Source organism: Mercurialis annua, linkage group LG2 (assembly GCF_937616625.2).
Source record: "Mercurialis annua linkage group LG2, ddMerAnnu1.2, whole genome shotgun sequence".
Taxonomy (NCBI): Eukaryota; Viridiplantae; Streptophyta; class Magnoliopsida; order Malpighiales; family Euphorbiaceae; genus Mercurialis; species Mercurialis annua.
Window position 1 is genome coordinate 978,852 of NC_065571.1, and position 21,752 is coordinate 1,000,603.

General features: G+C 30.0%; 4 protein-coding genes across 4 annotated transcripts; 3 read left to right on the plus strand and 1 right to left on the minus strand.

Annotated features, from left to right (window-relative positions):
* Positions 1 to 1,329: 1,329 nt before the first annotated feature.
* On the minus strand, positions 1,330 to 3,640 carry LOC126667002 (uncharacterized). The gene is made up of 6 exons (XM_050359945.2): positions 3,314 to 3,640; positions 3,043 to 3,198; positions 2,259 to 2,339; positions 2,044 to 2,169; positions 1,831 to 1,923; positions 1,330 to 1,670 (listed from the first exon to the last, which is right to left on the minus strand). Exons 1-6 carry the CDS (start codon positions 3,420 to 3,422, stop codon positions 1,594 to 1,596), a joined length of 642 nt encoding a protein of 213 aa, XP_050215902.1. The 5' UTR covers positions 3,423 to 3,640; the 3' UTR covers positions 1,330 to 1,593.
* Positions 3,641 to 7,179: 3,539 nt separating this feature from the next.
* On the plus strand, positions 7,180 to 8,818 carry LOC126666673 (phenolic glucoside malonyltransferase 1-like). The gene has a single exon (XM_050359509.2). The coding sequence runs from the start codon at positions 7,332 to 7,334 to the stop codon at positions 8,688 to 8,690; it is 1,359 nt and encodes a 452-aa protein (XP_050215466.1). The 5' UTR covers positions 7,180 to 7,331; the 3' UTR covers positions 8,691 to 8,818.
* A 7,989-nt stretch (positions 8,819 to 16,807) lies between these two features.
* LOC126666702 (protein IQ-DOMAIN 19) lies at positions 16,808 to 19,881 on the plus strand. Its single transcript, XM_050359548.2, has 4 exons — positions 16,808 to 17,382; positions 17,465 to 17,677; positions 18,864 to 19,517; positions 19,603 to 19,881. Exons 1-4 carry the CDS (start codon positions 17,047 to 17,049, stop codon positions 19,621 to 19,623), a joined length of 1,224 nt encoding a protein of 407 aa, XP_050215505.1. The 5' UTR covers positions 16,808 to 17,046; the 3' UTR covers positions 19,624 to 19,881.
* A 71-nt stretch (positions 19,882 to 19,952) lies between these two features.
* Positions 19,953 to 21,366, plus strand: LOC126667220 (major strawberry allergen Fra a 1.05-like). Its single transcript, XM_050360184.1, has 2 exons — positions 19,953 to 20,522; positions 21,062 to 21,366. Exons 1-2 carry the CDS (start codon positions 20,339 to 20,341, stop codon positions 21,364 to 21,366), a joined length of 489 nt encoding a protein of 162 aa, XP_050216141.1. The 5' UTR covers positions 19,953 to 20,338.
* The last annotated feature ends 386 nt before the right edge of the window (positions 21,367 to 21,752 follow it).

The window sequence follows — 21,752 nt, forward strand, 5'->3', positions numbered from 1 at the left end:
TGTCTTTTTTTTTTTTAAATTGAGCAATAAATATTTTAATTATCACTTATTAACTTGTATCTTACGATTCAAGTGCTATTGAAGAGAGTTTTTAATTATCGCTTATTAACATATTTATTTTTTTTATAAATAAGATTTAGAAAATAAAACAGGTATATTTTTTGAAATAAACAAAAAAAATTTTATATGAGTTTTAGAAAAATATAAAAAAATAGTTAAGAATAAATTAAAAAAATACCATAAAAGTGCTAGGAAAGTTTTATTTATCTAGGTTTTACTAGGGAAGTTGCTTGCCTAAATACAAGGAAATTACTTGCCTAGTTAAAGGGAAGTTAAATATCGAACTTTCCGGGAACTAAAGTGCATAAATTGAAATAATTAAAAAATATTTGCTACTTTTCGATAAGTATAATTTTCCTAGCCTATTTACCACGACCAAACGAGGCTTAATCTTTTTAAAAAAGATTATTCAAAATTATTTTTGTTTTTGTAGACTATAATTTCAATTTGTAACTAATTTTTTTTCACTTTAGGCAATTTGTATTAGAGATGTACAATATGCATCATATGTATACTTATAATGTAAGAAACAATATTTCTCTGATGTATCTAATATGTATCACGATGTATTTTTTATAGGCAAAAATAAAGCATAAAAAATTGAGGATTTTATTTTAAATAAAGTTGAATTTTCAAATTTAAAATTTATTTCTATAAAAGAGTTATTTTTTTGAATGGGTGTGTGGTTTTCTCTAAGGTAAGGATGTGCATTTGGAATGTTGATTTGGTACTAGGTAGCCAATGGAAGGGATCTTCTAATCAATTCAAAGACAAAAATATTAAAATATGTGCAAAAAACATTATTAGTTAAATAAATAATAATTAAAATATGTATAAATTATTGAATGAATTGTGATACATCCATTAAATGTTTTTAATTATTTGTAAATGAAATCTATATTAATTTATCTAATTAATATAGTAAGTCTACTGTTCTCTCCGGCCCATAATATTTATCGCATTTAAAATTCTTTTTTATCCATAATATTTGTGGCTTTAGAGTTTCAAGAAAATATTTATTACTATTTTTTTCAAATATAACCTTAACAATAAATAACTTAATAAGACTAAAAGAACTAGTCAAACATAAAAAAATAGTAATTAGTATGAACAATTTAATAAAAATATTTATAAATCAAGATATATTTATCATTTTCTTAATCTATAGGAAATGGCCACATGCAACAAATATTATAGACCGGAGAAAGTACAAATTACTCTACCAATTTATTCGTTTGCAAACAAAACAGCAGCACTTCCACACAAATATAAAACCAATGTAAGGTATTAGTTATATGAAGACTAAGCTTGCATACTACATAGTGCATACACATACATCTAGGTAACAAAATAATATACAAAACGCTCCCTAACAATATAGCTGAATGATGAAATCGAACCACCTACTAGTTTTAAGTAAAAAAAACATACAAATATGTGGCACACTCCCCATAATTCAAATCCCTAATCGAAAACCAAAAGTGCATTTGCTAGCTCTAACTAAGAGTCTCAATTCTATATCCCCTGAATGAATCATTTCAACAAAATCACAACCAAAAATAAGATGAAAATCGTCCAAGAGTAGAAATTCACTTGTACGCATGAATTACCTGCAAAAGAAAGACAGCAATATAAGAATGTTAGGAACGGGAAGCTATCATTCGATGGAAGATTTTGTTCGTGATCATTAGGATGATGGCGCGATCAACAAAAACATACTCTTAACTAAAAAGAAGAAGTACGAACGATTGCTCGAACTAAAAGCCTTACCTTGACTACTACTCTCGGTCAGCACAGGTGGTGAAGAACCTGATCCATTCGACAATGAAATCCCAAGATTTGCACAGTCCATTCCGATTGAACCTTTTGAACCAATGTCATCGATCAAACATATGAATTTTGCATCAGCAAACATGGTTTCGTATCTAGGCATATTGATTGAAATATAAACGAGCTAGTTCGTAAATCACAAGCATGTCTTACATTCTTTGAAGCATGGAAATGCAGAGACATTGAGAAGGTTATTGTATCCGACTGCACATTCGCAAGCGTAAGTGAATGGGGATGTCTTGTTGCAAGAACCGCCTCCACAGTCTGTCCAAAAGCAGGCTGCAACAAACAACAAACAGAAAGATCGGTTATTTATAACGATTGCTATAAAATCGACGGCATGAAATCGCAGTAGCAACAATGCTTACGGTCAAAAACTGATCCATTAGATTTGCTTGATTTATCTTGAACCGGTGAAGGTGCTGCCGAGCACGAGAAATCCATCGTACCTGTCTCAATTCGTAATCAATCATGACAAATGTTAACAAACAATTTTTGACAGAAACATAACTCCATCAATTTTCAAAGTTTAATATTTGTTAAAGATACCCACAACCTAATCTTTGACTTAATAAAGGTAAAATATCACAATCAAACCTTGACAAATGCTAATTTAATCTCTTAAGTAAATCCTAACACGACAAGAATCTTAATCTTTGGACATATACCCTTTATTTCCATTCTGATTCCATATTTAGATAATACGTTTATAGCTTCTTAAATAAATTCTTTATCAATTTTTTCTGGAAGAATATTTCATAGTTCCTTTTCAACACAAGATCCAATATAATTTTGACTTTAATGGATACCTAATTTAGCATTCTGCAGGTATAATTTAAACTACTCCTCTAATAAACTTCTACAAATCAATACATAATTTAAAGTCCTAGGTAGCACGGACGCATACACAGGAAAACAGGGCACTTGGACATGGCGAAACTGTGTTATTTTAAGGTTTTCTAAGTAAAGAAAATAGAGTTTTGTATTTGAAACATCAAGTGTCCGACACGTTTTTGAAACCGGACAAGTTGATTGAAATTTTGAATGAAGCGTCCGTGCTATTGTAAAGTAACAGAAAAACAGAATCTCAATTACAATACACATAATTTTTGACTAATTGATTATGATTTTAAACAGTTAAAGGGAACTTACAGTTAGGTATTATGCAAGGAAGAAATTTGAGAGCATCATCATGATCAGACCGAGTCTGCTTCCAACCAGAATCACATTCACATTCATAAAAGAAACTAACATTTTGAGATGCCTTACATGTTCCTCTTCCACACTCCACTTTTTTGCATACATCATCTGTCATTTTTACACAACAAAATTAAAAAATAAATACAATTTCATAATCTAAAAACAAAATCTAATTTTAGCACCAAAACCAATCATATAAGATTAAAAAAAAAATGGAACAAACCAAAGAGAGGGGACAAAAGTGGAGCTAAAAAGTCAGATGTTGCAGTCATAGGTTGAAGAAGAAGAACTGTTGCTATAAAACATGACATGTAACTGATCATATAAGCCATCTTTTTATCTATTAAAACAAAAAATTGCTTAACTGAGCTGCTGAGTATTAAGTGGTTGCTTTGAAACGAATTTGTGGATTGAATTTTAAAAAGGAAAATTTTCAAATTTAATGGTGTTTAATGAAAAAGAGGTTAACGTGGCTGACTTAAAAAACGACACATTTTTAGGCAGGGTTGGTGGTAGTTGGTTTTTAAATCCTTAAAACCTCTGAACCCTCCTTTTGCATGAGCACGCAGGTGCTGGATTTTATGTTCTTATTAGATTATTAAAATATGTGTGAAATTGTGTACTTCAAAACTAATTAATACTCCCTCCGTCCCGTTTAAGAAGTCCCAGATTCTATTTTTGGATGTCTCATTTAAAAAGTCCCATTACTATTTTTAAAATATTTTTCTATTAAATACCCCATTTCACCCCTTATTTTAGTTATCTTAAAAGAGTCCTATGGAAAATTCCACTATCATTAATAGGGGCAAACATGAAAAAACATAAAAAGACAAGAATAATTAATGTTTTCTTAATCTGTGTGTAAAGTCAAATGAGACTTCTAAAATGGGACGGAGGGAGTAAAAATTAATGCAATTGTTTAGAGGAGTGTTTATAATTAATTATACCATGTATTATTGTGCCATGATATATTTATAACAAGTCAATGAATAATTAAAAAATTAATTATTATTTTTGTTATTAACACACTATTATTTTATTGCATAAATAATATGACGCAATAATTATATAGAATAATTTTTTTATTTAGATTTGGTTACGAGATATCGTCTAAAAGAAATTGTTTAAAAACAATAACGAAAATTATGTGTCATGATTTTTTTCAAATTTTCTACGCTAGTGTTAAAACTTTTAATTTTTTAACACTAATAGTTTAATTTTACAAAATGATTAATAAATGGCTTTGACTGTTTCAAAACTAATGGCATGCTAAAAAATAGAAATAACTCATTTTTATGTAAATTTATAAGGCATAATAAAACAAAATTATGACTATATGCAATTATAGACTTATATAAAATTAAAATATCAAACCATGTCAATAAATTTAAAAATTATTTTCAGTCTTATTAATCATCTGATGGTTAGAAAGAAAACCATAATACTCATTTGATAACATTAAAATTTAAAATAAATTTAAAAGAAATAAATTTACATACTAAAACATATTTTAAAAAAAAAAGTTGAGAACTGTTAGTGAAATTAATCCAAACGAATAAGAAATGAGCAAACTTTTGAATTAACCGGTTTTCAAATATTTTAATTTAATTAAAGCTTATTTAAGTCTATAGTTACATTTCAAGAAAAAAGTATGTAGCTATGATTTAGAGTTCGGGAAGTATCAATAAATTACACCCTCCATTTTTTTTAGTTGTCATTTTAAACTAATATATTTATCTATTAATAGTTGTCATTTTAAAAAAATTTATGTGATTTTTACGATAATCTTTCAACTTTAATTTTTTTATTAAATCACTTCATTAAATGTTAATTCAATTTTCAAAGTTAAATTATTCAATAGTATCATTAAAAATTTTATTTTTAAAATTAATTTTTTAATAGTGAAATTTATAAATAGAATTAAATAATTTTTATGCCTGTAATTTATAATAAGAGGATTATATTTTTTAATTCTAACAATTTTTTTAAAAGTGACAATTAAAAAATGGAAGGATTAGTAAATTAGGTCACGCGCTTCATGGCCTAAACTTCTGAATTTTTGCGAGACCTTTAATTAATGGCTAAGAAGCACGGAAACTTCGACAAAGTTGCGTTTCCCGTTTCAGAAACGTTTCGGAAACCGGAAACTCTTGGACACCCGTACGAAACGTTTCGGGCCGTTTCTGTAAATAATAAAAATTAAAATTTGTAAAAAAAATTAAAATTATTAGCCACAAATAAAAAAATCTAACTAGTTATCCATAAATTTTACATTCGCATTGCACACAATACATCAAATATACTTATTTGTGTTGAATTATATTATATTTTTTATATATTTATAAAATTTTAAATATTTAGTGTATTAAAATGAATTATTTTATTAATTATCATAAATATTTAAATAATATTTTTATAAATATATCCCTATATTTTTATTATTTACACGTTTCCCCCACGTTTCGTGTCCTTCATTTTGAAAAACTTTCGTTTTCCCGTGTCCGTTTCGTATCGTTTCCGTTTCCCGTTTCCGTTTCCGTGCTACTTAGATTAATGGCTATGGTATGGTTGACAAATGTGTTCCCATTCTACACAAAGTTAGAGAATTTGTAAACGTAAGTGGATGGATTTCAATAAATGAAACTCATTGACTATTTTTGCATTCTCTTTTTCATATGGATGGACCAAATTTAACAGCAAACTCATACTAACAGTTACTTGCGTTTCAAATGCACTACACAGTTTCTAGTAGACCTGTTCATGGCTTTGAGTAGCCGTCCCGCCCGTCTGGGCCTGTTTTTTTAAGACCGGATTTAGACACCAATTTTTAGTTCAAAGTCCGACACCAACCCGAGTCCGAGTCCGAAAAAAGCTCAATTTTTATGGGCGAGTTCGGACTTTTAATATTATAAAAAACAAGGTAAGTCCGCCTAAACCCGACACGAGCCCGAAAAAAGCTCAATTTTTATGGGCGAGTTCGGACTTTTAATATTGTAAAAAACAATATAAACCCGTCCAAATTCGGCCCGAACCTGTAAAAATAGTTCATCAAGGCCGGGCTGGGTAGTATATTTAAAGCGCGAACCCGTAAAAATAGTTCATCAAGGCCGGGCTGGGTAGTATATTTAAAGCCCGAACCGGACTTGGACAGGTTTGAACTTGCCTTTAAAAAAGTCAAATCCGCCTAAGTCCGTCCCGGATCCACCCAAACCGGGTCCATAAACAGGTTTAGTTTGTAGTGATAGACTATAATAATTACCCATACACATACTATAAAAATTATTAAATTTTATATAAATAATAAAAATAATTTTATATAAATATATTAAAAAGCCTATATATTAATAGATGATACCTCCATTCTACTAACTAAAACAAAAGGTAATAATAAAAATATTTTTAAAATTGTCATTGAAATTTGTAATGAATAAATATTTTAAAATAAAAAAACTTCAAAAGAAGACAATTAAAAAGGAACATAGAGAGTAGTAAATTTATTTCATTTGCCATAAAAATTATTAGAATTTTAGGTTAAATAAATAAAAATTGAATATAATTTATAAGAATTAATATTAAATTAGTTCATAGTCAATAATTCATTAATTGAGATTTCATTCGTCGTAATACAAATTATTTTATTTTTATCACAAATTTTAGACAATTATTTATCATTTAAATAATTAACTGACATATGTACTCTTATTAATTATAGTACAATGTATTAAAAAAATATAAACAAATACGGAAAACATAAAAAAATTATTATATTAAATAATGTAAATGTAATATTTTCTTTAAAAATTAACTAATTTTAACTAGATAATTTACTCTTTTATATTTTTATTTGTTGTAGAACATTTAATAATTTAAAACGGAGAGATTAAGTAATTTTTGTTAAGAGATTTAAAAAGAAATATTCTTTTATATTCATAAAAAAAATCTTTTTTTTAGAATTACAAAGCATGGAGCTATCAAATATGACCATTTTCATGTATCAATGCTGATTAATGAAGTAATATTTTCATTCATCACTTGCTTGTGAATGTATGATTGAAATTGAACCCAATTTTTTGGGTAACCGACCCTTTCAATTAGTCGTTATCATTGGATCAAAATTGTGGATTGACAACTAAGAAATTTTGATCATATATCATTTTCTTCATCTCCGTGTACACATTATCAAATCAATAACTTTTTTTTTGTTAGAGCCAAACTAGCAATTTTTGCCGATTCTTCCTCCCATGGCATCAGTAAAAATTCTCGAGGCTTGTCAAGTTCCACCGAGTTTCGATTCGCCTGACTCAGCTAAAGAATTCTCTCTACCACTCACTTTTTTCGACTTGTTTTGGTTAAGATTCCCGCCAGTTGAGCGCCTTTACTTCTACCAACTCACTAACTCGACCCCTGATTTCTTCAACTCGGTGATTTTGCCCAAACTCAAACACTCTCTTTCTCTCACTCTCCTCCACTTCCTCCCCCTCGCCGGCCGCCTCACTTGGCCGCCAAACTATCCTAAACCTATCATTCTCTACACCCCAATCGATGGTCTTCCACTCACCGTCGCCGAATCCGACGCAGACTTCGACCGTCTGTCGAGTAATGAAATGATTGATGCCACTGAGTCACATCCTTACGTCCCCGAGTTGCCTATATCTGAAACTATATCAGCCATAATTGCTCTGCAGATCACTTTATTTCCTAAAAAAGGGTTCACCATCGGCTACTGTATCAACCACGCAGTTCTTGACGGTAAAAGTATAACCATGTTCATGAAAGCCTGGTCTTATATATGCAAAAATGGAAACCCTAATTTATCACCCGAGTTAGCACCGATTTACGATCGAAGCATAATCAGAGACGACCCATCAGAGCTTGGAACATTATTCCTAACTCAATGGGAAATTCTAACTGAGTCAGAATCAGCAAAAAACCCTCGAAGCTTACAGGTTTTACCTTACGTAGGAGTTGCACGGAACAAAGTCCGGTCCACATTCGAGTTAACTCGTGAAAACATAAATAAACTCAAGAAAACGGTGTCGTCTAGTTCATATTCTTTTTCAACTTTTGTTATTACGTGTGCTTACATATCAGTTTGCATGGTAAAAGCAAGAGGCGAACTAGAAGATAAAAACAGAAGGGTCTGGTTCGCATTTTCAGTGGATTGCCGGAGCCGCTTAGAACCTCCGGTTCCGGCGAATTACTTCGGCAACTGTATAGCTCCACGTGATTTCATAACAAAAGCGGAGGATTTTACGGCAGAAAACGGAGTCTGTGAGATAGCGGAGCGGGTAAGTGGTATGATTAAAGGGCTAGAGAACGGTGTTCTTGACGGAATGGATGAGACTTTAATGACGATGAAGAGTGTAGAGGCGGTGCAGATGATTTCGGTGGCTGGGTCGACGACGTTTCAGGTTTATGGGTGTGATTTTGGGTGGGGGAAGCCGAAGAAAGTGGATATAACTTCCATTGATCGGACCGGAGCTGTTGCAATTAATGAGAGTAGAGATGGTAATGGCGGAGTTGAAATTGGATTAGCGTTGCCCATTAATGAAATGGAAGCTTTTTCTTTACTGTTTGTTGATGGCCTTAAACATCTTTAATAACGTTAGAAATAATTAATAAAAATTCATTCATGAACAATACTTCGCAAATGTTATGCTAATTGGAAATAATTGTATAATCCTTTAATTAATAAAAATTTCACTCGTAGTGTTTGAACTTTCTTTAATTTCCTGCTTTGATGTTTGAATCTTTCTAAATTTTCTTTTGATGCTATATCTTTTTAATTTTTCTATTATAATACAATAAATTTTATGTTTTTTGATTATTGTTGTAATTTTTCAAAATATAATAAACAAGTGCTTTTAATTAGCTAATAGATAACAATAATGCATTTTATTTAAATTGAAATGTTAAGCCATATCAACAAATTTAATATTTTTGGCCTTATTAATAATTTGGTGATCGAAAAATGACTAAAGAACTCCTTTGAGACAGTTTTTAAAAGTTAAAATACTAACAAAAGAAAAAATTCAAGCTCTAAAATTAGAAGATCTGAAAAAGTTCAGATTCTTTTTAGTATTGTTCCTATGATTTTTATTGGTGATTTTTTTTTGTATGCGAACTTAATTTTATTATAATCAACTATTTTTCAGTATAATTTCAAAAAAACGTTTTTAGAGTTCGAAGAAATTTATTGTATAGGACGAGTTTAAATAGATTCGAATAGAATTTTTCTTCTTTTTTCTTTCTTCTCTTCTTTATTTTATGGGAACTAAAAGATTTCACTTCTATTCCAATAGTGATTCGAACTGAGGATCCTTCGGTTTTAGATATTCGAATCGGACTTAAATTTACATATAAAAAGATTGAGTCTGTCTTAATTCGGCCCGAACCAGCCAAAACACAGCCCATAATTGATATAGTTTTGGGTAAGGCATAATAGGTCTAATGCCTTAAAAACTCCCGACCTTTTAACCCTTTTTCAATCATACCCTGACGTTGAAAATTTGTCGATTTTATCTTATTTTTTATTTTTATGTTTCAATTGTACCCTGAAATATTAAATAAACGTCTTTTTTATTTGGAAAAAATTTAAAAACATTCTCCATGTCTAGCATATATTAATTGTATATTTTTAAAATTTATTTAAATTTAGTTAAATTAATTAAGAATTTAAATTAGTGTTAATTTGATTATACATTTTAGTTAGTTTTTAAAAATAAAGGATTTATTTGTACATTTTTGAATAAAAAATAATTTAATTTCATCTTTACATTTAGTTAATTGAATGATTTCATCATTTAAATAAAAAAATTAACAAAAATATAAAAATTGGGATACAAGTGAAAACGGAAAATTTAAAAGTGGATAAAATTGACTATTTTTTAATTTTGAGGTGGAATTGAAAAAAAGTGTAAAGATGAGGGGTTTTTGAGTGATTAGACCGGCATAATAAATGTGAATTGATTGATGAGGGACGAACGAAGGCTGGTAGGAGGACTATTTCTTGTGTACATTGACATCACCAAATAAACTTGAAAACTCTTTGGACTATTATTTTGGACCACTACATTCGGACTATGTCATTTATATCTGTCCCCAACTCTAAAACGTACCGCAACCAATGATGCGTTAGTTATGTGAAAAAATTAATAATAAAAATATTAAATAATAATTAAGAAAATTTCTATCGCAAATGTCTATTGGCTTGTTGTAAATATGACATGACACAACCAATATATAAGATAAACACTAACCTAAATTTTATCCGCCATTTATCACTTAACTTTTAATTAAAAATAACACTAAGCTTTAACTTTTAATTAAAAATAACACTAAGCTTTTTTCACCAATCATATGCTAACACAATTAGTAAATAATGCAACAATATATCTATTTAAAAAAATTAATATGCATATATACACATCAACATGGGCGGAATCAGCACATTGCATAAAGGGGCCTTGGCCCCATCAATCTTAGTTTCAAAAGAAGTCCTTAAACAGACATACAAGATAAAAATGTATATTCAAGCCTTATATTTATATTTTTTAATAAACAAAATACCATCACTCCACTCCATTTATATAAATTCGGCTAATGACAAATGAATACAATTGTTGAATAACCATTTATCATTCAGGACCCTCAAATTTATTTATTTAAATAACAGTTTACTATTTTTATAATGAGTATAAAACTATGAGCTTACTCCCTATTACATAGCGTATATGATCCATTAAACCTCATATAAAAAACCCATTCAATTCCAGTTCAATCGGTTGAGTAAATTAAAGCTTAAAAAATAATTTTTGAATGCGGTTTATGGTCTAACCGGTAGAACCGTAGATTTAACTTCTGGTTCAATCAGGCCAACCATCGTTTAACTGTCAGATTAGTTCAGATCAACTTGTTTAATCCAGTTGAACTGAATTTTTAATTTTTAAAATTATTTGAACTGGATAATTTATCGGTTTCAAATTCTACCGGTTCAAGCAGCTGTTCCAGTGCTATTTTTTTAATCATTGCTTATTTCATTTCCTATAATAATAATAAAAACTATTCACTTAATTTCATACCAATATGTAATCACATAATTGATGGCATATTATGACATATTAACATTTGTTAGCAGACATTAACAGAATGTCTTTGCAAGGATATGTACTGTTTTCACATGATCAACAATTATAATCTATTGGGCAGATCTATTGAGGACCCACCTAATTAAGAGATAATCAGAAATATGTATCAATATCAAATAAATTAAATGGATTTAATTGTTGCTTAACATTATACCGAGCTATATTAATTGTTTTAAATTTTTAATTATTGAAATTAATGAAGATGCAACAATATTTATCAAATTAAATTTCTGTGCGCACAAATTTGATGAGATCATGGGGCTAATATGGCATCAGAGATCAATTTGACAAGAGTACTCAAGAACCAATAGTTTTTCTCGAACATGCTACCAATAATATTCAACATCAACATGTTAAACTTGCATATACATATTTCTATTGTTTTTTTATGTATTTATTTTATGTTAGAACAATTTTAATAGATTGCTGAACAAAGATGCCGAAGTTAAATGAGAAACTTGAAGTACCACACGGGAAGTTTTAAGTTTACATGTTTTACATGTTTTTTAAATGGCCAAATCCATTTTGAGACCATTATTAAAAATATTGATGGGAATAATCGATTTTATATAGGTGAAAATGTGACAATCTACATATTTATGAGAGTGTTTAGATTCAACCATTACCTAATAACTAGAACCATTTGATAGGTGGTTGAGCTTTTACACTTATAAACTCATGTATATTTGTTCTCCTAAGTAACGTGGGATTATCTTTAACACTGCCCCTCAAGTGCAACCGGGCCTGTACATCCGATTGTCACTTGAAGTTGACTCCCCTTGAAATTGAAATCTTTTGATTTAACAAGTAGCGGCAACACCGGACCAGGCCGCTGGGACTGAATATCCAAACGGACAATCGGCAAATTAAGAACCTGGGCCAGACCTGCTCTGATACCATATTATAAATATTGGTGGGATTAATTGATTTTATATTGGTGAGAATGTGACAACCCACATACTTATGAAAATATTTAGGTTCAACCATTACCTAATTAACTAGAACTAGTTGATAAATGGTTGAACCTTTACACTAATATATAAACTCATTTTGTTCTGCTAAATAATGTGGGATTATCTTTAACAACCACTATATCTTCACCGTTTCATTTATCTAGTCATTTTTTATTTTATCTTTATCTAAATTTTATTTTAAATTTATTTTAAATTTCTAAATTCCTTTTTTTGGATGGAAAAGGAACGTGCATTACACTCATTATAGAATGCGTGTGATGCCGAACTTAAAGAAGGACCATATAAGTAAAATTTGAAAGTTCAAAGACTATACAAACAAACATTTAAAAGAACAAGGACTTATTAAATAAAAAAACTTAACTTATTAACTCAAATTTATTTTATTATTTTTTACGTGATAATGATAATGGAAACTGAATATACTATGAGTAATTCCGTCAAAAAAAACCTATTAGAGCAAATTTTTAAAATGCATGAATCCAATGACTATAAAGTTTTAGAAAAACACTAAATAAATAAAAGAAATAATCTATTTTCAAGTCCCTAAACTATACTTGTTTTGTTCATGTAGTCCTTAAACGATATTTTGTCCTTATCTGGTTCTTCAACTAAGCAAAAATGCATTTTTAAGTCCCTGAATGATAAAAACGACGTCGTTTCGTTATTTTAAAAAATGCAAATTGATACTCTAAACGACGTCGTTTTTGGTAGTCAGGGATTGAAAAATGATTTTTCGCAGTTGAAGGATCATATAAGAATAAAAAATAATTTAAGGACCATATAAATAAAACATGTATAGTTTAAGGATCTGAAAATGAGTTTTTTTTTTAAATAAAAATATGAAAGTATAAAGTTTTCAAGATGGGATTACTAATAAAATTGAATTACCGAATTGAACTTGCAATTTGGTTTGTTTGTTTTTATACTATTCTAGATATAAAGTACTTTTATTTAAATTTTGGTATAAATCGAAAGAAAAATCAAACCAAATAAGAAAAACAATAGAAATAATTGATGTTTATAGAAGGGAAATAAAAAGGACAAAAACTAAAGAATTGGTGTTTCCCTAAACCAAACACCGAATTAAAGGGAGAAAGCATGCATGTAAAACATACCATGTGATTGCCAACTCTTCTTTTAATCTTTTAAAAAAGTTTTCTAATAACTCCCTAATCATTTATCTATGAAATAGGTAAGACGGCCAAATACCATTTATACAAGAGTTTTTCACAAAAATAACCAATTTTGTCAATTTCTTTGATTAGAAACAATTTTCAAAATGACAAATAACCATTTCTTTTATCATTTTTCAACATATATAATCATTTTTTTGACTCAATAGTCTAAGGTGAATTTCTCTTGTAAAAATTTCATTACTTTCTAAGGTGAACTTCACCTGTAAAATTTTCATTACTTACGCTTGAACTCTAAAGTCCACTCACATATGAATCAGGTACAAAAAGATTTTTTTTTTTTGCATATAAAAAAACAAAAAAATAATGCCCCTTATTAATTAGAAAAAACTATAAGTCCATATGCCCAACGATGAGGCCAAATTGATTGAAGTTTAACTATGAAAATAACTTATTGGTGTTTCAAAATTAAAACGAAATTGTTCTCCATTTTCATAAGATCAACTACTTTTCATCGGATGTTCATATGATGAAACACTATTTTTTTTCTTCCAACGATAGAATTCATTGATACCTACTTAATTGACATTATATGCACTAAACGAGCTAGAAGATCGCCTGCCGAAATCATCCCAGCTTCTCCATAGAGCATAGAAAGCTAATGCATTTTCAAGACTTAAACACTTACTTACGCTCATTACTTTATTAAAGAACATTATTGATTTAAATATTGAAGCGGTTATCACATAAATCAAACCTGAAACTCTTTAAGCTTATTCTGTTACTTGTACATGTGAAATCGCCTACCGGGACCTTGGAGTTTGAGTTATATTAATTAGGCAAAAGGCTCACTTTAGCCCCTGAGGTCAGACCGAAAGAATTAATAAGACCCTAAGGTCGAATGTAGCTCACTTTAGCCTCTGAAGTTGTCCAAAATGGTTCACATCGCACCACCGTTAGTTTCTTCCGTCTAAATGATGACGTGACCTTTAGGAAAAAATTCAAAAACATCCTTAATGTTTAAAAAATTTACCAAATCTATATTTATGATTTTTTTAACCATTTTCAACCTCCTTTTCATTTAAATATATCTAATTATATAATTTTTAAAATTAAAATATTTCTTTAAACAATCGAAACTCAATCAAACATTTCGAAACCTAATTAAACGTTTCGAAATTCAATCAAAACAATTAAAATTCAATTTAAATCTAATTCACCTCCCCGCTACTACACACTAGCACCTCTGTAATCTTCGGCAAAAAAAATTCCAACCAAAAATCAAATAAAAATTAATTTTTTTTAATCTCCTCTTCCACCGACCGCCGGAATTTATTTCCGACGGTCTTCTCCATCCTATTGTTCTTCCCAACTTGGGAAGAACAGCCGATCTGTTCTTCCCTCTTGGGAAGAACAGTGGCTGTTCTCCCATGGGGGAACAGCCGGCTGTTCTCCCATGGGAGAACCGGAGAAGACCGCCGGAAAAAATATCTGGCGGTCGGTAGAAGGCGGTGATTTTTTTTTTTGAAATAGATTTGAAAAATATTCGGTGGGTTTGACGAAATTTTAATTTTAATTTTAGTTGATTTAATCAGTTTTAAATTGAATTTTGATTTGTTTAATTAGGTTTCGAAGTGTTTAATTGAGTTTCGATTGTTTCAATAAATATTTTAATTTTAAATATTATTTAATTATTAATATTTAAATGAAGAAGAGAGTGAAAATGGTTAAAAAAGTTATAAATAAAAAATTGGTATGTATTTTAAATGTTAAGGGTGTTTTTGAACTTTTTTCATACGTGCCACGTCATCACTTGACAGAAAACTAACGGTGTCAAATTTTTCGGTTGGATGTGAACCATTTTGGACAACTTCAGGGTCTAAAGTGAGCTATCTTCGACCTTAGGGTCTTATTAATTCTTTCGGTTTGATCTTAGGGGCTAAAGTGAGCCTTTTGCCTATTAATTACTATTCACAAACCCCCTAAACTGTTGACAAGATGCAATTTAAATGTCAATCTAAGCAAAAGTACTCAATTATCATCATATATTAGTTGTCCTGCCACAGCAATCGTCTCTCATAATTGATCAACTATTGGTGTGTAGATCTAGATAGTACATTTTTATAAAAGCAACTTAACCTTTTTAAAAGATGGAAAATGAGAGAAAAAGTTGGAAGACACTTACTTCCTTGAAGGTCTTAGTATCAAAAACTATCAACCTTTTAAATTCTTTTTTACGAGTAAATTATTCTTTCAGTCTATTAATTTGACTTAACAAAAATTTTAATTAATTGAATAATTTTGTTATTTTTGATTAAACCGGACGAATTGTTAATTGTAATTAAAATCGATTTAATCAGAATTTAATAAGTATAAAATCAAACCGATAGAATTAGTCGGTTAATTCGATTTAACCCGTAAAAATAAATGAATACACCAGCTAGGATAGGATAAGCACGTGCGCACCCTTACTACCCTACTCTTTTATGACCCCACAACACAACCACAAAAATGACCATCTAAAATAAATATTCATGATACATAAGTGGACAAGCAATGCCAAAACCATTCCCCTTACCCTAAAATCTGAGTATATTACAAGCCTTGTGCATGTTCTTCACCCATTTTCACATGTTTTCTGATCCTCCCCCACCCAACATTTACTTATTAACAATCACTACATCAATTTTCCAATTACATCAATATCCTTGCCATCTGCATTTGATTCTCCCTTGCCAGCAAGGACAAAATGGGTAACCAAGAAAATTGTATTAGAGGCTAAGAATCTTGCCAATTAGGGTGAGCAAAATGGCCGACAAACCGTTTTAACCGACCGAATCTATGAAAAACCGACTAAAGAATCTCACCATTTAGTCGTTCGGTTAAAATTTAGATTGGTTCCGTTTAAGTTTTTAATCTTTTTAATTTAATTTTTCTTTTTATTTTTTCGGTTTTAACCGAATTGATAGATACTTTGATTTTCCGGTTTTTTGTTATGACTGATTTTGATTTTTTTTTTATTTTCTTTTGGCCGGTTTGATTTCAGTTAGAGTATAAATTTGGCCAGTTTTAGTTTTGAGCCGGTCGATTTTTAATTTGATCAGTTTTGGGGAATTTGGTTCGGTTTTAATCGAACGGCCAAATGCTCACCCCTATAATGCCAATAGATGATGGCAAGTTTAGGGTGTACAACGGAAAAATTCAGTGCGGTTTGGTTTGAATCAATTTTGGACATAAGATTTACTTAAGTTCTACTACAAATTGAATTGAGGTAATCAAACCGAATTGAAAAAATCAACCAAATTGACTAGTTTGACTCGGTTCATTTTGAATTTTGAAATATTTTTTGGACTTTTAGTTAGGTTTTAACTCGATTCGGTTCGATTTGAACCAAATGCACATCCCTAGGCAAGTTCCTGAACTAGTAGCTTCTAATGATAGGCTGGCAGGTTGTAATTTCTCCAATTGGAGCTCAACTAATTTAAAGAATCCATCTTCTATTAAATTTAAGATAAGACAAAGATGATATACTTAATGCTAACAGTAAAATTAGCCTGTCAATAAAAGATTTTTCATTAAGATTGTGTACCAATAATAAGGTGGCCATTAATTTATAGCCATGAAAGCTACTGGTTTATGAGATAGAGATAGACAGAAGCTTGTGTTGCTTTCTTCTACACATGTTCTTGAGATTACACAGAGATGGGAAAAACTGGAAAATGGATTCGGAGTTTCTTGACAGGCAAGAAATTGGAAAAGGAAAAAGAAAAAGAAAAGTTTACAAATAATAATTCTCAAGAAAAACCAGTAACTCCAATTTCACAAACACCGAAAGAAAAACGGAGATGGAGTTTTCGTAGATCGTCGGCTTCTGCAACAGCCCCGAAATCAGACGTGACGAATTCTGCTGAACAAATTGTTGTGCAGAAACCTGTAGTTACAGTAGATTTGGAAAATGAAGAGAAGGAACAAGAAATGGCTATGGAAATTGAAGAAACGGCTGCAATCAAGATTCAGTCTGTTTTTCGTTCATATTTGGTATGCAATTCTTGAATTTTTTTTGTTTATACGATTCTTGAATTTCTTGTTTATACAATTCTTGAATTTCTTATTTGAAAAGGCAAGAAAAGCGTTATGTGCATTGAAAGGATTGGTGAAGTTGCAGGCTTTGGTAAGAGGTCATCTAGTGAGAAAACAAGCCACTACAACACTTCGGTGTATGCAGGCATTAGTGTCGGTACAAGCCCGAGCTCGTGCGCAGAGAATCCGAATGGTTGAAGATGGAAATCCAAGAAAATCAATACAAGATTATAGATCAAGGCACTCAATTTATGTAAGTGTCATTCAAGTTCTCCAATTGCTAATCTTAATTTTCTGTTATCCAAATAGAATCGAAGAAATTGTACGAAAATGTTAAATAAGGACTAAAAATTATGATTATGTCTTTTAAAAATTTAATTTTGAGCGGGACACACTGTCAGACACATTTCACACGCGGTTGGGGACAAATCTAATCACATGAATCCATTCAATTCCGTTTGTATTTCTATTTTTAAATTTAGTTTAATTTTTGATTAATGTATATATAATTTTGTATATTTCGCCTAAGGGCATCTCCAACCCAAAACCCATTTTTAAGTTTCAATTTACCCACTTTTGGGTTTGGTACAGTGTTTTTACTCCAACCCATTACCCCATTTTTCACACCAAAAGAATATTCTTTATATATTCTCTTTTATATTTAATACTACTACATTTAACCATTTACCATTTCACATCTATATTTATATTTTAAACACATACATCCTCATCTATTCATTTATTTAATTAAGAATGCTTAAATAATATTAAATTAAATATTAATTTTTTTAATATTATTTAATGTCCAATTATAAAAAATAAAACAATTATAATAATTGTAGCCAATATTTTCATGATATTGGTGGATCGAGGGGCAATTTACCAGATTATTAATTAAATAATTTTAATTTTAATGTTTAATGTTGTTTATTAACTATTATTTTAATTTCCGTTCTAGGATTAGTTTAATTATAATATTTATCTACCCGCTTTAATGTTTAATGTAATGTAATGTTTATGTTTAATGTAATGTAATGTTTATGTTTAATGTAATGTAATTTTTATGTTTAAATAAAAAATATGTTATTTAAATTTTATGTATTTAATTTAATTAATTAATTTTATTTTTACCAATAAAAAAAATTTGGATTACATTATTAAAAATTTAATTGGTATTTAATGAAAAGTTGGACCAAAATGAATATTTACAAAGTTAGCTATATAAATTATAATTAAAAAGTAAATATCAAATTAACCAAAAAATAGGTTTGTGTGAATAGTGCATACCAAGAAGTGGGTTGCTACTATTCACAAACAAAGAAATGGGGTGGGAAGTAGGTATGGATTGGAGTTGAAAAATAAGACTCAAACCCAAAAATAGGTATGGGTTGGAGATGGTCTAATACTAACTAATTCCGTTATGATTGCTTCATTTGTAGGATATTGATAGAGAAATGGAGGAGAATATCAAAATTGTGGAAATGGATCTCGGATTTAATAACGCGAAGAGCAGAAATAGCTATTCAAACAATCCACAATCACAACATAGAATTTCAACGAATTCTCGGGCATTTCCTAAACCCGACAGCAGCCGAGTTTCTCCAGCTCCATCCGCTCTAACCGAGATGAGTCCGCGAGCCTGTAGCGGCCATTTTGAAGACTACTCATTCAGCACAGCACAGAGTAGTCCACAATGCTACTCTGCAGCATCAAAACTCGAACAATTTTCTTTTCCGAGGCCAGATTATGCAGAATCACTATCCTACGATTACCCTTTATACCCGAGTTACATGGCGAATACTGAATCGTCAAGAGCTAAGGCCCGATCTCAGAGTGCACCCAAACAAAGGCCCGACACATTCGAGAGGCAACCGAGTCGAAGGAGGATATCTGTAGAAGGAAGGAACGTGCCGAGAGCCGTCATGAAAATGCAGAGATCATCTTCACATGTTGGAGCCACAGCTCAGAATTATCAATATCCATGGTCAATTAAACTTGACAGATCCACAGTTTCGCTCATAGACAGTGAGTGTGGATCCACTAGTACAGTTCTTACAAACACCACTTATTGCAAAACCCTTGCCGGTTTTGATGTAAGTACATAATCAACCCCAATCTCATGATTTTTTTTTTTAAATCCATTTGTAGTTTGAACTTATTTAAGGTTTGGCTATGCAGGTTCATGGAAATAGGTACTAGCAGGATTGAGATTCTCCATCGCTGCAATATACTGATCTTCTTTTCCTTTGGAAACGGGTGCGATTAAACCAACACTAATGCACCGGATCTCGTTAGAACTCTAAAATTAAACGTGATGCAAGTTTCATAGATATAAAATTATTATTGTACAAAAACTATTATGCTTTCAAAATCTTTCATTCGTTATTTCAGTGTTAAAGAAAAAAACTCAGATTTAACTGTTTTATTCTGTGTCAATAGAAATTCATTTCAGTATGATTTTTTTATCTCATTCATTATTCTGTTTCGATTCATTTTGAATGTATTTTTTTTAATAATTAAAGAGGGTAGCACTTGTGAGAAAACTTGAACCTACGACATATCAGTTTGTTGCCTTACGCTTATAACATTTACGCTTATAACATTTGAGATATAGTTCATCGGTAATGTATTTAAAAAAATGTATTTTAAATTTTTAATTATAACTTAAGGTGTTGTCGGAAATCTAGATCCAAAACTTCGTTTGCATTGAAAATGACACTGTATGGTATATATTTGACGGCAAATAGCAACAAATTCCACGCAAGAAGACAAAAATTAGCAGAAAATGGTATATTTGGGGTTGCATTGTTATGTATAAATTAGAGTAATTACTCTACTGTGAACTAATCAACCTGATAAATCACTACCGACTGCTCCGATCAATTAAAGTATTAGTTTTGATAAAATTATAAAAATGGGTGTTGTTTCGTATGAAATGGTGGTGAGCTCGTCCATTCCGGCAGCCAAACTCTACAAGGCCTTGATTCTTGAGGGTGATACTCTCATTCCTAAGATCTTGCCGCAGGCTGTTAAGAGTGTTCAAATTCTTGAAGGAGATGGCGGACCTGGAACCATCAAACTGGTTACCTTTGGTGAAGGCATGATTATTACTTGCTCAATTTCAATTATTAAAAAGTATTTAACATTTTCGACCTTTTTCATAAGTTATTCCAACCTTTTAAAAATGTTAATTTATTCAATAAATGCATTTCAATTGTAGCTAAATATTATTTTTCTTTCAAAATATACGAACAGACATATTTTGCAATTGGAACATCGAACACCCAACAATTTTTTAATTAGAAAAATGTTGTTGTGGTTATAAAATATATATTGTTCTTGCATCTACATCGGTATTTTTTTTATTGAAAGATTATTTGACATTCTGAACTGTAAAAATTTGTTGATTTAAATTTTAAATTATTAAATTGAAAGTTCGTATTTAAATTACAAAACACAATAGCCACTATACTCGCTTAAATTTTGATATTATATTATAATTGAGAAAATTATTAAAATCGGACTAAAATTAATGAAAATAAAACTTTTAACTATACTTGATAAAAATCGTAAATTTTATATATTTTTCGACTCTTTCTGCTCGACAAGTTCAATCTTGAATACTAGTTGTCCGCAGGTAGCCAATTCAAGAATGCTAAGCACAAGGTTGACGCGATGGACAAAGATAAGTTGATATTCAATCATAGTGTAATCGAAGGTGACATGTTAGCCAATGTGATTGAAAAGATTAGTTATGAGACCAAGTTTGAGCAATCTTCGGATGGAGGGTGCATTTGTAAAGAAAGTAGCAAATACTATACGATTGGTAATTTTGAGCTTACCCAAGATCAACTTAAGGCCGGCAAAGAAAAGGCTTTAGGGATTTTCAAGGCTATTGAAGCCTATCTCTTGGTTAATTGTTTTAAAAATTATAAATTTTAGCGCGTTACATTTAACACGAACTTTCAAATTTGACAATATTTGAACACCAATTTTTAAATTTTTACAGTTTGAAATACCGAGAAATTTTTCATCTAAAAATGTTGATATTGATGCTGAATCAGTATTTATTTACAATGTTCACATCAATGTTTTTTTTTTAAAAAAAATTATTCGGCGTTTCAAATTGAAAAAAGAACTAATGGTTCATGTATAAAATTGCCAGAATTGAAAGTTCGCATTAAAATTGAAAAATACACTAAAATTCATGATTTTTAAAGCAATTAAATTCTAAATAAATTATAATTTAAACATGTCTATTACTGAAAAATTATTATCTGCAACCGTATTTATAAAATATAAATAGACCAACCAATTAAATATAAAAA